This window comes from Ornithodoros turicata, chromosome 3 (genome assembly GCF_037126465.1).
Source record: "Ornithodoros turicata isolate Travis chromosome 3, ASM3712646v1, whole genome shotgun sequence".
NCBI lineage: Eukaryota > Metazoa > Arthropoda > Arachnida > Ixodida > Argasidae > Ornithodoros > Ornithodoros turicata.
In genome coordinates this window covers 12,045,301-12,060,231 of record NC_088203.1, presented here as the reverse complement: position 1 = coordinate 12,060,231, position 14,931 = coordinate 12,045,301, and the positions used below count along the sequence as shown (strand labels likewise).

The following is a 14,931-nucleotide window of genomic DNA, read 5'->3' as shown; positions in this document are numbered from 1 at the left end:
CATGCAGTGTGTCAGACGAGGCATTGTGCAGCCGGCGAGGAGTAACAGGTGCTTTGAAGAACGGGCTCTTCGACTTTACCGCAGCAGATGCCATCACTTGCATGTGACGCCCTGCTGCTGGGATTGACCTTTCACTTATGTAATTTGTCGAGCGCTTCCGTTTACTTCGAAATAATTTTTACTTTTAGCTTCACTAAGGCTTATAATTCTGTACATCCACGGCTTGGTGGATGTAATTAACTCATCGATTTGTCAATATCGCAGTAGGTACGTTTTAATTTCGCATTAAGTAAGAATTATCTGAAAAAAACAACAACAAAAAAAAAACAGGAACACAGTCTTGGAGCAGGCGGGTGGCTGCCACAACAGCATCCCTAAGCGTGGCCATCAAGAACTAAGCATTCGTTCCTTCCATTACCCCTTGGCATTGACCTCAAATAATGTGTTCCCCAGCAGCGTAACCAGAAAAATATTTCGGGAGGGGTTCTTCCGGAACTTCAGATGAGAGAGAGGATATACCCTCTTTTCCCTCTCCCAAATGCACTACCAAAGGTACGATATTTGGGGGGTTGAACCCCCGAAACACCCCTCTGGCTGTGCTACTGGTGTTCTCATTTGTAGTGTCTGAAACAACACTTCTCAAACAAACTGATTTGACCCCTTGTGCCTCTTTTTAACAAAAAATAATGCCGGATTCTCGGAACAACCTAATATATTGTTGCCTAGGGTTAATACTAATTACGGAACGCAAACGGCTTACTTTTCAGTCATTAAAATATGTAATTCGATACATATCACCCTACACACGCACTTTACTTAAAGGGTAAACGATCGGTAAAAAAAATTGCTGCACGTCGTTGTTGATGCATAACATCCACAGTATATCACCCATCAATTTTGTTTCTTTCTCGTGTGGCGGGTTTTGCCTCAAATAAACTAGCAATCGAACCGAAACAAGAATGTGGAAAGGAGTCTCAAAAACTTTGCCTTCCAAAGGCCAACGCGTTACGTCATCCTGCATGGAGGAGACAAGTAAGTATACCACACGTCGGTTGTAGCCGCTCCGTTACATTCCCGGAACAAAACAATGGACGAAGATTCGGGATCAGATCACTCAGACACAGATGGAAAGAAACAACGGTCATCTGCTTCCCTGAGAGTCAGAAAACAGGGCAGGAATGGTATGACTAATGCACGGTGACGTACAGGCCGAGCAGAGAAAGAAAGAGAAAGTACTTTCATCGCCGTTCGGTGAGAGACAGACTTTTTCAAATTTCGAAAGTCGTTTTTGTGATTCCACCTTCGTTTTCAAGTGAGATATTTCACAACTGTGTTCAGTTCGTTTACATGATTGTGGAAATACGGCAAGCTTGAAATACATTTGGTTCCGAAAGTCTCCCTTTAGCTCTTTGAAGAGTTGTCTGTTTTCCATATTCGCTTGGCATAGATCTGTTCGTGTTTTCTGTTTATTTCTTCTAGCTTATTATTTCCAATTGCCTACTCTGTGTAGGGCCTGTTCCGTATGTGTTCCTTGGTCTGAATTCCTCGGAATGAAAAGGTATGGTCAATTCTCACTCCTGGAATGGCTTGGCAACCCCATTTCATTCCTTTAGTTTCACCAATAAAAGAATTAGGACCGGTAACCGTACTAGCTAGCCCAGCAGTGCTATAGAGGAGATTGACATTGCCCAGCACGGAAAAAGCACAAAGACAAGGTTATTTCGCCCTCCTCCTATCCTCCTTCTCCTCCTCCTCCTCTTCATTGCACCATCATTACAGGAGTTTTCCACTAAAGTAACTGGTGCGAATGATGTGGGGTTGCGGGCCTCACACTATAGTGAAGCCAAAATCTCCATGTTATTTTTTCTTAAAACCAAACCAACCCATCGCCCTTGACCGTGTGGCACGCAGACAATTACTTTCCAATTCCATTCCGCCTGCGAAGAAGTGTCTAATTCCACTCACATTTCCATTCCCGGGACAGTTTCCGCAATTCCGTTCCAATTCCATTCGGGGCTCTGATAAATCTGGAATCATTCCAACCCCGGAGTGGCAGCACCGCAGCCCATTTAATAGGTACCAAACTACCCAGCTCGTTTACGCTTGTGTATAACGGGACTGACTTTTTCGGGTTTCCCGGATTTCCCGGATTCGAAAGGGAGAAATCGGGTGCTGTCTTTAAATATATAATTTGGAGTGAAATCGGACGCTATTGATGCATTCAGGCGTTATCAGTCTTTTTTTTTTCTTGTCTTTTTTTTTTCGTGTTCGGCAAACGACCCGCAGCTAATGTGTCTATATTGGTAAAACGTGCATACCTCGCGATTTACAATGACAACAACAACAACAAATAAGTAATAATGATGTAGTGGGATGTTTCGCCGCTGAGGCAGAACCCTATATCCCATGACAAGCACCACATCTTCTCAACGTAAAGTATGGACTGCATAGTTTATTGTCACGCATGTCACACATATTTACATCAAACACTAAACAGTGCGCGTGCCTACGTTATACGACGTGATAATGTTATTACATGAGAGAACTGATGTTCTGAGGCTGGAACAACATGTAGAAGGGACAATCGCATACAAGGCCTCAAGTTGCCTAAGAAATCAACGATGAAAGATGAAACAACATTTGCCGCTTGCGTCGATCCCTGTCGTATAAATGTGTGTATGAGTGTGCAAAAATGTAAGAGTGAAAGGAGGATGAGTGAGAGAGAGTGACTGGTTTGTCCATTCAGATGACGCGCCCTGGAAGTCGCTGAGAAGGCGTGTTAGCTTAGCTCAATTTGGTAGAGCCCTGGACCGGTAATCCAGAAGATGTGGGTTTGAGTCCTACAGCTGGCTAACCTTTTCAGTGACTTTCATCTTTCATGTGATTACAATTCGGGCAAAAACTGGATTTGAGCCGAATTTGCCCGAATCGCACCTGATTCGGGGTGGAATCATCGAGAGGAACCGGGTTTAACCGCAAAAATGTCAGATCCTGTATAATATACAGTACATGTGTATTTTTAGTGGCTCTGGATTTCTTTTTAAAATACACTACTTCATCTGTCAAATAGTTATTAACGCACACCTGTGTACTTTGTAACGGGAGCTTTGAAACTTCCTTTTGGAAAATGTGTCTGCTTAGTAACCAATGTACGAAAAAACGTGTAATGTATATGAACTTGAATACACCGGGTTAGAAAAACTGATCACTGAGCAGACTTGTACACGTTACCAAAAAAAAAAAAGAAAAAAAAAGAAGAAGACAACTAAATGTTACTCGTTACCTCGGAAAAAGAAACTAAACACGTTACTAGAAGACACGTTACTTTACTAAAAGACAAGATGAACGAGTTCCTGTTAACCGCATGTTAAAGCAACATGTGCCGCATTTTGCCTAGCATTTTACGTTGAATTGCCTTTCGGTGAAAGGCGATTTCAGGAACCCGCGTGTCACAAGCATCCGAAATGTCAGCAAGTGTGTGTGTGCGTGGGGGGGGGGGGATATGTTTAATGGTTAGCCATACAAAAGGCTGGCTACTTCCTAAACAAACACTTTATTGTTTAGAATATGCTTCACAATGTTGTTCACATTGAAACGGAGCAAAGACGAAAGAAGAAAAGAGTTACCTATATTTGTAACAAAATTCGTTGCTGTAGTTACATTTTTCGTAAAGTAACTATAAGTCGTTACTTTGTTCCAGGAACAAAAACCTCGTTACCGGGTAAAGGGTTACTTATAACATGTTACGTACAACGCTGCCCCTGGACTGATTTCACAACTTAGTTCAAGAAATGATGCAGTTGTGTAATATTTATTTTACAGAAAACATAATCTTCGACAGCATACGATAGAGATTCTTAAAATGAAGTCCCGCTTCGCTGTAGTTCAGAGATCGCCATATTTCTTGCCCGTTCTGATGCAGACTTTCACCTCGGACACCCAAAGGACGAACGTAGCCGCAGTCTGCAGGTACAAAAGAAATGCAAATGCTTTCATTACACAACACGTGCGGCTTCAGGGACTGGCATGTCTTTCAGCACGGTATACACTCGTATGCACCTCTTTCTTAATTGTTTATGCGCATGCGCGCGACACTTACAATATTGATGGTGCCTAGCAACATTCTGTGCGCACTCGGCAGATGGCGTCTTACAGATCAGGTTCATGCTGCCCGTACGAAAATTCCTGAATCCGAAACCAATCAGGTTTCTTCGATCAGACCTGATTCCGGACTGAACCCAAAATTGGGCGGGTATGACGATCAGGAATTATTCAGGAATGGGGTATCAGGATCTATTCCGGTAATTTATTCCGGGACTGAATGGGTCCTGAACTCAAAACTGAATGTAACCGGAACAAACTCGCCATTTATCTGAACATACGCGGACATGCGCCTGATAGAAAACAGGATGATCGCTGAACGAAAACGGAAAGCGCCTGAATAATTTCGGAAGAAATGCTGATTCCATGCTGGTGCATGCATTCGCTTGCTATAAACCTTTACTCGAGTGAATCTATTTGAAAACAACAAAAATGTGACTAGACCAGCAAGAGATGCATGCAGGATTAGTGTGAAACCTGAAATCGGGCTACTTGACCATGCGCCTTTGTCGTGGCTTTACATACTACATGCATGAATGGAACACAAAGTGTAAGGTTCAGTAGACAATTTTATTTCCATTGTTTCGTTTGCCTTTCAATTCACTTAATTTGGTCCCAATAGATTTCCGTAGAGCCGGGGGCGACGCCTTCCATTCCTCCCGTCCTACGCTGTGTGCCTGAGTGACTTCTGCAAATAAGGCACACACATGAAGACAGAGAAAGAAGTCCCTAAGCGGAATCGCGGCACAAATACTTATAGCAGGACAACTTACCGTTTTGGAAGGAGAGGGCTTGTCTTGTGGTAATCCAAGAGAGCGCTGATACGATCGAGTTGGTTCCTATCGATGGACGACATGGCATGGAACACAGAACGCACGACACAACACCCACACAACCGCCTTCTCGGGAAGCGCAAGCAAATTCCTGTTGCATTCTTCTATTAAAACGTCCATTTTATCCTGGAGTGCAGTCTTGTCGTCTGCAAGAAAGAAAGACGAAGTGATGAAGGAAAAAGCGCACACACAAAACACACGCAGTAAGAAGCGGCCACTTACCAGAAATATTCATCAAATATTCTTCTTGCTTGCCAGCGTACTCCCCTACCTGTACACGTTTAACTGTTGTAGTTTTCTATGTGGAGCACACACACACAAAAAAAGTGTTGTCTTTCACACGAGGACGTCTTGATGCCGACGTTGGCGAATGAATCCTGTCTGGGCCTAGCACTTCAAATGACTACGGAGGTCAGGTGACCTACTGACGTTGACAATATTCCAAGAATAAGTATATTCATTATCAGCCCGAAGGGAGCAGCCCTGCGGAAGGGGAAGGGTCAGTGTATGCTTCCCATTGAGCTCTGGAATTTCCCGCTGACCTAAAAAGTCGAAACCAGTTGAGCTCCTCGTACACTTTTGTCCAGAGGGACTGCAATGTACATGTGGTTTGGTGGTTTCGAAGCCAAACGGAAACTTTTGCAACACATCCGTATTATCATGTTATGTTACTTCCTCAAAAAAATAAAATAAAAAAGAAGCATGATATATTAAGCTTTATTGCTTTTTGTCAACCTGTTTACGCATTAGTTATCAATCATATCATACTGTGCATTTCCGGCATTCACTGGTGTCCCTTTTCCCTGCCCAGAAAGTTATCTGAGCAATAACAATTAATACTAATTCGTGGTTTTACGTCAAACATAAGCTTAACATAGTCCCGCGCTACCAAGGTCACTTCACCTGACCATCCTGCCATCACATCATCTCATCGCTGGTTCGACTGGCCATGCACGGGATCTCGAAATAATGTACACAGCACGAGTATTTGCTCACCTTGAATGTATTTCAGTTTCTGCTGCTGCTATAATCGGGAAAAAATGTTTTGCAGGATTCTGTCGATAACGGTCGTAGATACGCTACATATAATTTAATAATTCGAGACTTTGAGGGCAACGTGATCGAGGATCTCTGTAATCATGTTACGTAATATCTATTGCCACACTTGAAATATTTTCAAAGGTTGTCAAAGGAATCCCGGTTGACGACCAAGTATCAGGCACGTCCTTCCGGTTTGGTTCAGGCGATATTCAGGCGGATTCAGGAAAGGGGCGTCCGGAATCCGGCTGGACCTATGCCGGAATGTCCTGATAGTGCCTGAACAGTGCCGGATTCCGCCGGAATCAGCCGGATAGTGCCCGGAATCAGGCATGATTCAGGTTATTCAGGAAGTTTCGTACGGGTGAACACAACTCTTTGATTACCAGAGAGATCACAGCGAGAACTAGGCTGGCGAAGCTCCAGGGCCGTTCCATATTGTTGAATAGTATATTTGAGTGGGTTTGTTTTGGCGACAAGATTAGTTCACTGAAGGGCCACTTCGCTGCGACAAGGTTTAGAAATGTAAAATGGGGACGTTATGAGGATTGCAGTATGTGGACGGAAGGCATACAAGGACTCCCATATTTTTTTATTGGTGTCCGTGGTTTCATTGACAGATAAAATCACATAGAAAACTCATGAACATGCAATGAACATTGCTCTTTGGTGTTGGAGGGTAATTTAAGTAGGAACAGAGGCGTACATTCTGTAAAAGACGAGCCCATTTACAAGCGGCAGCGCTGCTTCAAAGATGCCTTACCCAAGTAAATAAGAATCCTGACAATGCCGTCGATGCTGCCCTGTATCCGAACTCCTGGGTCAGATATCCCGCCAGTGGGGCTGTACCAACTGAACTGTAAGGAAAAAAAAAACACGTTGATATGTCCCGATGCATGCAGGACACGGAACCCTTGCCCTCTGTAGGGGCTGTCTTACCTGAGGAACATGTTGACAAATACTATGGAGGCCACGACACTGTTCGTGCGAATGTCGTCCGGATATCCGCTGAGGCTGTAATAATATAGGAGATAATATAATTATATAATGATATAAGGAGGCATAGAAGAAGAAGAACAACAATATCCCCGGTGTGCGCAGCAGTAGTGTCAGCTGGGGTAAGCCATAACCGAAGCAGACGACAGAGCAGTGTCCCTCAAAGTTCCCATGCTGCTTTGCGCCGCGCGCTTGGTGGCGCGCGCATCTTTCTAAAATCGTCTATTGTAGACTGATGCACTCGCTAAAGCGCACACCTAGTGCGCAGTTTGTCTACCATACAGCGAAGAGAAGGGATGTGGGAAACGGAAAGCAGAAGTCGTACGTCGTCTTACATGGCTGTACGAAGTCCATGCATGTAACCACAGGTGAAGAGCGCTGCCCCTCCTAGTCCCATGAGGGCGCATGACAAGTACATGAGGCCTAGACTCCTGTCACATGACAGTTGCTTCTATTAAGACACGATGTATTATCCAGAAGGTTATGTGCTTACGGTTCCATATTTATGAACGGGGCAGGACCAATCATGAGGTATGAAATCGCACAGAGTGTCGTCCCTAGAAACATAGAAGTAGTCTCCAACTGGAACGGACAAAAAATAAAGCATATATTCATATACCCCGCCATTTATTTCCTAGCACGTAAATATAGATGTTGTTAGATCAAACCAGACTTGTACCAGTATTTTAAATAATTTTTTCCGGCATTTTGCTTCTCTACTCAATACTTTTTGCGACAATTAAGTATTTTTAACGTGTTCAAAATACCTTTTTCGACATTTGTTACTCAGTACTCAAAATACTTTCTTTCCTGGTCAAGCACACTTCCTGCTGTGTCCAGATTTTCAGCTCAGTGGAACTTAACCCTCCTTTTTTTTTCTTTCTTGTTAGGACTATAGGTACAAGAGAATCCCGCTATTTATTTCCTTGGTCACCAAAGCAATGAACACGCGCAAGAGGTTTGAAGTCTCGAGCTGACATACACGAGGGATTACGAAGTTTTGGGTCAGAAAATATCAACAAAGTTTACTTGGATTTATCAAAGTTCACCAAACATTACTTGACACCAAGACCTTGCTTATGAAAGATATGCTTAAGCATGGCAGGTGAAGTTTATTCCTTTCATTTGTAAGGATACGTTCAGAATACGAGTTTCACATACTGCTAATGCTAAAGTACTTTAAAGGGTAACTTAAATACTTCTTAGAGTATTCAGTGCCCTACTGAAATTACTTTCAGTTTCTGAGTATTTGTACTCTCTTTTAAATACTTTTTTCGTGGAGTATTTAGTATCTTATTTTAAATACATTTGCGCAGTATTTTTTTACAAGTCTGGGTCAAACAGGGCGTGATGTGCACTATTCCTTGCAAAACAGCACGGCACTCAGCGATATCGGCACTCTAATGAGCACGTAGTCATTGTATCACTGTCCAAACCTTGTTAATGGAGAAATATCCTGATAGCAGTGACCCCGTGCAGTATCCGACGCACTGCACCGTGAAGACTAGGCCTATCTGTGTATTGGTCAGATGAAACTGGAAGGCAACCATGAAAAGTAACTCGAGGACACTTCATGCAGTGGCGTGTGTACATTTCTTAAGTATGGCTCCAATGTATCTTCGTTGAAAGCCATCATTCCTAGTGGTATCGCTGCTGTTATCATGTCAGTCAGAAAGGATGGGTTCGTGAGCAGCTTGAAGTACGCTGATGTCACGAGTTTCCGCTTGTTTTCCATTGCTGCAAAAATAATTACAAATCATCAGGCACAATGCTTGCGTCAGCGGTCCACACAGTGTCTTGACGACGTTTCAGTCGTTTTCTGATGATCTAGCTGTGCAACAGATGCTTATGGCGAATTCGGGTGGTCATGTCATGGCAACAGGGCCTATGGCACGGAAATTACTAGGTCGGCGTCTGCGCTGGACCACGTGACCGTCGCCACCCGGACATGAGTTCCAGGAATTCAGCGGTTTTAGCGGCTTGGATCACGCTAGGGGCATTGCGGTCGGCACTCGCCTTCGGGTTCCGTCGTCTGCTAACCCATGTGAACTTCGACGTACGGGCCAATGAGGGCCCTCGCCACTCTCGCGATGCGGATGTGACAACAGCGGATACAGTTGGGCAATCCGCCGCCAGGTCGCTTCGAGGCCGGGCGGAAAAAGTGCTAGTTGGCAAATTCCTGGTGCTCGGAAAGTGCCACATGAATATCTGGCAGAACTGGCGAAAACAGTCGGGATCTGGCAAAAAAAGTTGCCACGAAATGACCACCCGAATTCGCTATTAAAAGTCTATATACACACCCGCTTCTCTTTTCCACTGCGGCCTTATCATTGTCATGAAAGGCAGCGACAGACAAAGCATGGCCGCAACCGCAAAGTAAGGTAGTGGGTAGGCCCAGAGCTGTTGGAAGAAATCGGTGTGTGCGCTCACACATGATGTATGCAGAAGACTAGCGATTTGAAACGAGTTCATGGGGATATACTTGCATCTATCAGTGCTCCGCCTATGACGGCTCCCACCAAGCCACCGAGGCCGAAGAGGAACTCCAAGCTAGCCTGCATAACAAGAAACTGTGAATAACACTGGATACTCTGGGATCAGCATCCAGGAGTGTTGAAACGGTGCTGGTGGTGGTGATGTGCTCTAATTTCCGATTAATGTGTCTTGCTGGCTGGGGACATTTTGTTCGAGGAAGGGGGGGGGGGGGTCATGCCTCCTGGTCCGACTTCTCAGGGAACTGTGCTGACATCTGTCTAAAAGCGTCCGAAGAAAACCCAGGGAAAAGCTGGCGCGTGGACCCGAACCTGAGTCACCTCCAAGTCTCGGCGTGGAAAGTCGTCACCGTAGCCACTGAAGCTGATAGGAGTATCGAGGTTGCGAGTTGCCGATTGACGTGCCCATACTTTTCTTCCACATCGTCATCACCATCACCTAGCAGCATCCGTTGACAGTTTGTCGAGCGGCTAGAGTCCCCTTAGCCGTTCCAGCCATCCTCCCCAAGCCACTTAACCTATCTTGCAAACGATACGCATATTGGGTAAATGAAAGGCACTTACAATAAGAAGGCCAGCCTTGTCTCTGAATACAGATGTTTGGACAGCGAACATGCTAGCAAAATACATGACAGCTGTCGCGTTACACGCCAAGGCGAATATCATGGACCAGGCTAGCAACTCCTCCGCACCATTGATCCAGTACAGTGCTCTGAAACGAATGAAAATGTGCCCTTTCTATGGGTTCCAGCCTCAGAACATCAGTTCTCTCATGTTCAACAGTTGCCGCTTGCGTCGATCCCGTCGTATGTTTGTGTGTATGAATGAGAAAAATGTAAGAGTGAAAGGGGGATGTGTGAGAGAGAGTGGTTGACTTATCCCTTCAGATGATGCGCCCTTTGGAAGCCGTGGGGAGGTGTGTTAGCTTAGCTCAATTGGTAGAACCCTGGACCGGTAATCCAGAAGATGTGGGTTCGAATCCTACAGCTGGCCAGAGTTGTGCCCGTTACTCGAAAAAAGTAATTGATTACCGTTACTATTACTTCTACGCAAAAAGTAATTGATTACCGTTACCAATTACTCGACTCCAAATGTAATTGAGTAACAAGTAAAAAAGTAACGCGTTACTCCGGTCGTTACTTTGCATTCACACAAATTATACCTGTCTTTGTGTGCCCCAGAAAAAAAGAAAAAGGAAAGGAAAGGAAGAAAGGTTCCATAGCGGAACAACTGAAATAACACGAAAAACAAAAACGCTTGCGACAGGTAGATCTGTACGCCTACTGTAGTAGAACGATCCAACAAAGGCTGACGGCACGAGGGGCTTGACTTGAGGCAGAACATCTGAAAAATAAGTTAATCTCTCCCGGAAAAGTAATCAATTACTGCGTAATCGATTACTAAAACAAGTAACTGATTACTCGAAAAATTACTTTCACAGTAAAGTAACTGATTACTCGAAAAATTACCCAAAAAAGTAATTGATTACAAGTAACGCAATTACTAGTAACGCGTTACGCACAAGTCTGCAGCTGGCTAACCTTTTCAGTGACTTCCATCTTTCATCAAACGATTTCCAGGAGAAATCACAGCTACCGCGCTGTGGAACCGTGCGCAGTTAATAAAGATGTGGCCGCTAGAGTACTTACCCAAAAAGCACGAGACATATGACCTGGCCACCTTGGCCTCCTAAGTATCCCGCCCTAGGTGATGCTTTGTACACCTGGAATGGTGACGAGACATATGAAACGATGTCCCGTTCATGAACGCCATTCATCCATATTTGCCTCGTATAAAACGCAACTTACGACTCGTTCCGAGATAAAGGCACCGAGCAGCATCCCAACCTTGTAGGCTGAGAAGACGAAGCCGAACTTCCAAGCTGCCAGGCCCCGGGACGACGCCTTCCAGGAGAAGTTCGGACTCAGTAATGCGTATATAGTCACTTATGTCCGTATCATAACATATTATGTGATTGAAATTATGCTATATATTTTATTTCGTACTATAAGCGTTAGTATTCACGCATACAGGGTGTTTCACATAACGTGTTAAGAAAATCGTACGAAACAATCTACTTGTCTACAATCTAATTATGGGGTCAAGGCTATATATCATGGGGGAGCTTTTGCCATTACTTGCGAGCACTTTATCAATTTTAAGTCATCATTTTTTTTTATGCGATTCTTTAACGCGTTGTGAGAAAGCACTCAACTACTCAAGGACAGTCTGTTGATGTGGTGTAGTGGTGGTGGTGTGGTGTGGTGTAGCACATTTTCCTTGAGTTGCTTAATTCGTTAATTTCTCTGCGTTCAAGGCTTACGTTTTACGTGTGTCCTTCAACATTGTTGACCTGCCTCGGCTAATAAACCACTACCCGAGAAACGTCATCATGGCGTTGGTAGACAAACCGAAACCAAAACAGACTGGAAGGGGAGAGCTGGGTTCCACGAATGGGCAATTGTTCGCTGCCTCCTATTGAAAGAAAAATAGGACCGAAGGTCGCGTCCTTTTCAGAGACCATCGTAATCCCCTCAAGACCGTGGCTTTCGGGCGCGACCTTGTTCGCCACTAGCATTGAACGAAGTTCAACTCTACCAAACGCGTGGCGCTGTCGAACATTATGACGTCATTTGTTTACAAACAGGTAGAGGTCTATTGTCGTTGTTTAGACCCTGTATTATAGTGTGCGTTTCCTTATTCACCCCGGGTTACCATCGGGTTGAGGAATGACATACGATAGGATAGTAACGTCTCTCACGTAGACCGGAGAGTAATTACCCTCGGCAGGAATTCTCGCCCAGCGAAAGTGACTCCCAGCCGACCTCCAACAAGGCTGCAGCTGCATTAGTTTTGGCAGACGACAAAATGTTACGGCAGTAGCAACGCTGATAGACGTTTTGTTTTGACAGCTATGTAGCTCTTAGACGAGAAGCAATGATGGTGGCATTATGTAATGGTGATCTGCGTTATACAGTACGCATTATTCGCGGGCAGCTAAATGATCTAATTCACGCATGCTTCCGAAAATACCTACGAAGTAGAACCAGTGTGACATGTAACGAATTCACAGGGTACTCCGAACGCTTGAGTATAGCGTTCGTATGTACCAAAGTACACTACGGCAACATTTTACAGCTCCGTTACACGTGGAAGTCACGGAGAAGCACCTGACAACTGCGTCGACTGAAGTACGCGTGATATCACAACCCTGCAGTGTTGTGACATCACGCGTGGCCATGGCCTACCATCCTCTGTGACATCACGTGGCCATGGCCTACCATCCTCTCGAGCTGGGTTGCTGAAAGTACGTACCCACCACAACCTTTGGGGGACGAGAGTTCAGCTTCCGACGGCAGGCTACGACGTGATTTTCGCTACCCTAGGTTTTTCGGCCAGCGCGGACTACCTGGGTCGAACAAGAAAACGCACCCACAAGATGGCTGGTGCATGTGCGTAGCACACCACTCAGAAGGATATTTCCATTGCTGGACGCTTTCAAATATATCAATCAACGTCGGTCAACGACTGATTACGCGAAACCTGGATGCCTTCAGTGAACGTTACGCATCTCCATTAATTTTTGAAAGAACCAGCAAAGCTTCCTGGTTCATCACTTATGATTTAATTGTTGTGTTTCCTGGTTTCCGTTTCTCCAAGACCAAGTGACACTATCCTGCGTGCTACCTTTCGTCTCCTGGTCACTTTGGAGGCCCTTTCTCAGTCCGCGTCCTTCCGGCGCATGTTGAGGGACATCGACAGCCCTGGTGAGGGAAGCGGAAGGCGACACTGGAGGGCGAACAATGTTGCTAGACGGGAGGCAAATTATGCGCGTGTTTGCATCATACTTCTCTAAACTGCAATTATTCTTTGCATTAGTTCCGTACCCGTTCTTCAACCATTGTTCGCAAGACTACAACGTCGCATAAGTAGATTGCAATGGGAAAAATTGGGTAGGGCTGTAAAAGCGGGATATTTAGTCCGTAGTGTGGAACATATTAAAATGAGAAGCGCAATAACGACCATCACCGGAAACACGTCTCAATAACCACACGGCAAGGTTAGTGTAATGCCACAAGGGCAAGCCAGACCTCGAAGGCCATAGCGGTGTTTGCCTTCACGCTTTCTGTCTTGCCTTATGTAACGTGGTATCTGATTTGCTAGGCATCTGATTCCTTTGCACATAGCTATTGTGTAGGAGAGCCCCGGCACAGGTGTTCGTTAACTTACCAACGGTGGGTAGAACGCCATATTCATCATTGTACCAGCTGCCATGAAGAAGTGAGTGTACAAAACCGGAACCAACCACACCTTGTCTGTAAGTCTCTCACAACATGCCGTGCGAGTGCTCAGCAGAGGTCTATCATCAGCGATATCAACGACAGACAAGGACAGATGCCTGGTCACCCGTCTCTCCGAGTCAGTGTCCTCTTCCATGGCACCATAGCTGTATGTTTGCGTCATGGCTCTTTTCGTGGGTTGCAAGGTTGACGACTCAGACTGCCTTCTTGTGCGAGAAAGCGTCAAATGTCATCCTTTTGCCGCACGTGCTTCTTGAGTCAGTTTCCTCCCACCTCTGCCCCGTCCAAATAGCCCAACAGCAATTCACCTGGTCGGGTCTTCCCCTTAAAACTATTCTCCCAAGGAACTTGGGGATTTCATTACATCTCTACACACCATCAAAATCGTAACTAGAAACAGTAGTCGTAGCTTATTCCAGTATAGTCTTGCAAATTGGTGATTCACTCATTGGTTAGGGTAAGGGTTACTTGATGACAATCCTACAGTTGGCAATACGACTTGATGACAAAGCACACCTCTTCCGTTCGCTACTTGATGACAATACACACTTCTTCCGTCAATAGCATTTTCGTGGTCTATGGAAGTACGCTGCTGCGATCACGTTAAAACAGATTTTCCGTCACTTTTCCAGCCGACAACACTGCACGTCCCTGACGGTTCTATACGCCTCACACTCACCACTCATTGTCCACGTTTCACGCTGTGTCGCCGAACCGCGCACGGCGCGGGGATCATGAAGTCGTGGGGTCTATACGCAGCACGTGTTCCCGGTCTTTGTCCAGTACCGGCAGAGGGCACGGGAAGCAAACGCATGTTTTACCTCGTCCACTGCTCGCTCGCGTGCCGTGGATGGCAGCCACGTAGCCGAGCGCAGAGCAGCTCTCGCCCAGCCAGCGAATACGTAGGCGCAGCAACTGCTGCCAGCCGTCGTTTCGACCAGGTGGGATCACAATGCGACCGCGTTCGTGTATCCCTTTCGTTTTTCTTTTTTTCTTTTTTTTTTTTGCACCGTAATTTACTCTTCGAAGAGGGTTCGGGAAAGTTGGTCATTTTAATGAACGTTGCTTCTAGGAGTTGTTGCTCGCACCTGTGGGTATAATAGTCGGCACGAGCACTTTATACGTTTTCGCACATCGTTTTGAAACGCCAACTCCGTGTTATAATAAAGC

General features: G+C 45.3%; 1 protein-coding gene across 4 annotated transcripts; it reads right to left on the bottom strand.

Annotated features, from left to right (window-relative positions):
- Positions 1-3,792: 3,792 nt before the first annotated feature.
- LOC135388089 (uncharacterized) lies at positions 3,793-14,696 on the bottom strand. Of its 4 annotated transcripts, none has more exons than XM_064617405.1 (13): positions 13,691-14,696; positions 11,269-11,364; positions 11,110-11,183; positions 10,025-10,172; positions 9,455-9,523; positions 9,269-9,368; positions 8,560-8,705; positions 8,405-8,503; positions 7,462-7,550; positions 7,304-7,399; positions 6,912-6,986; positions 6,736-6,829; positions 3,793-3,963 (listed from the first exon to the last, which is right to left on the bottom strand). In XM_064617405.1, exons 1-13 carry the CDS (start codon positions 13,922-13,924, stop codon positions 3,886-3,888), a joined length of 1,398 nt encoding a protein of 465 aa, XP_064473475.1. In that variant the 5' UTR covers positions 13,925-14,696; the 3' UTR covers positions 3,793-3,885. The 4 variants fall into 4 exon arrangements, with proteins under 4 accessions (XP_064473475.1, XP_064473477.1, XP_064473476.1 ...); XM_064617407.1 differs by lacking the exon at positions 3,793-3,963 and adding an exon at positions 5,689-6,681 and having other exon boundaries at positions 14,441-14,696; XM_064617406.1 differs by lacking the exons at positions 3,793-3,963; positions 13,691-14,696 and adding exons at positions 5,689-6,681; positions 13,148-13,226.
- Positions 14,697-14,931: the final 235 nt, after the last annotated feature.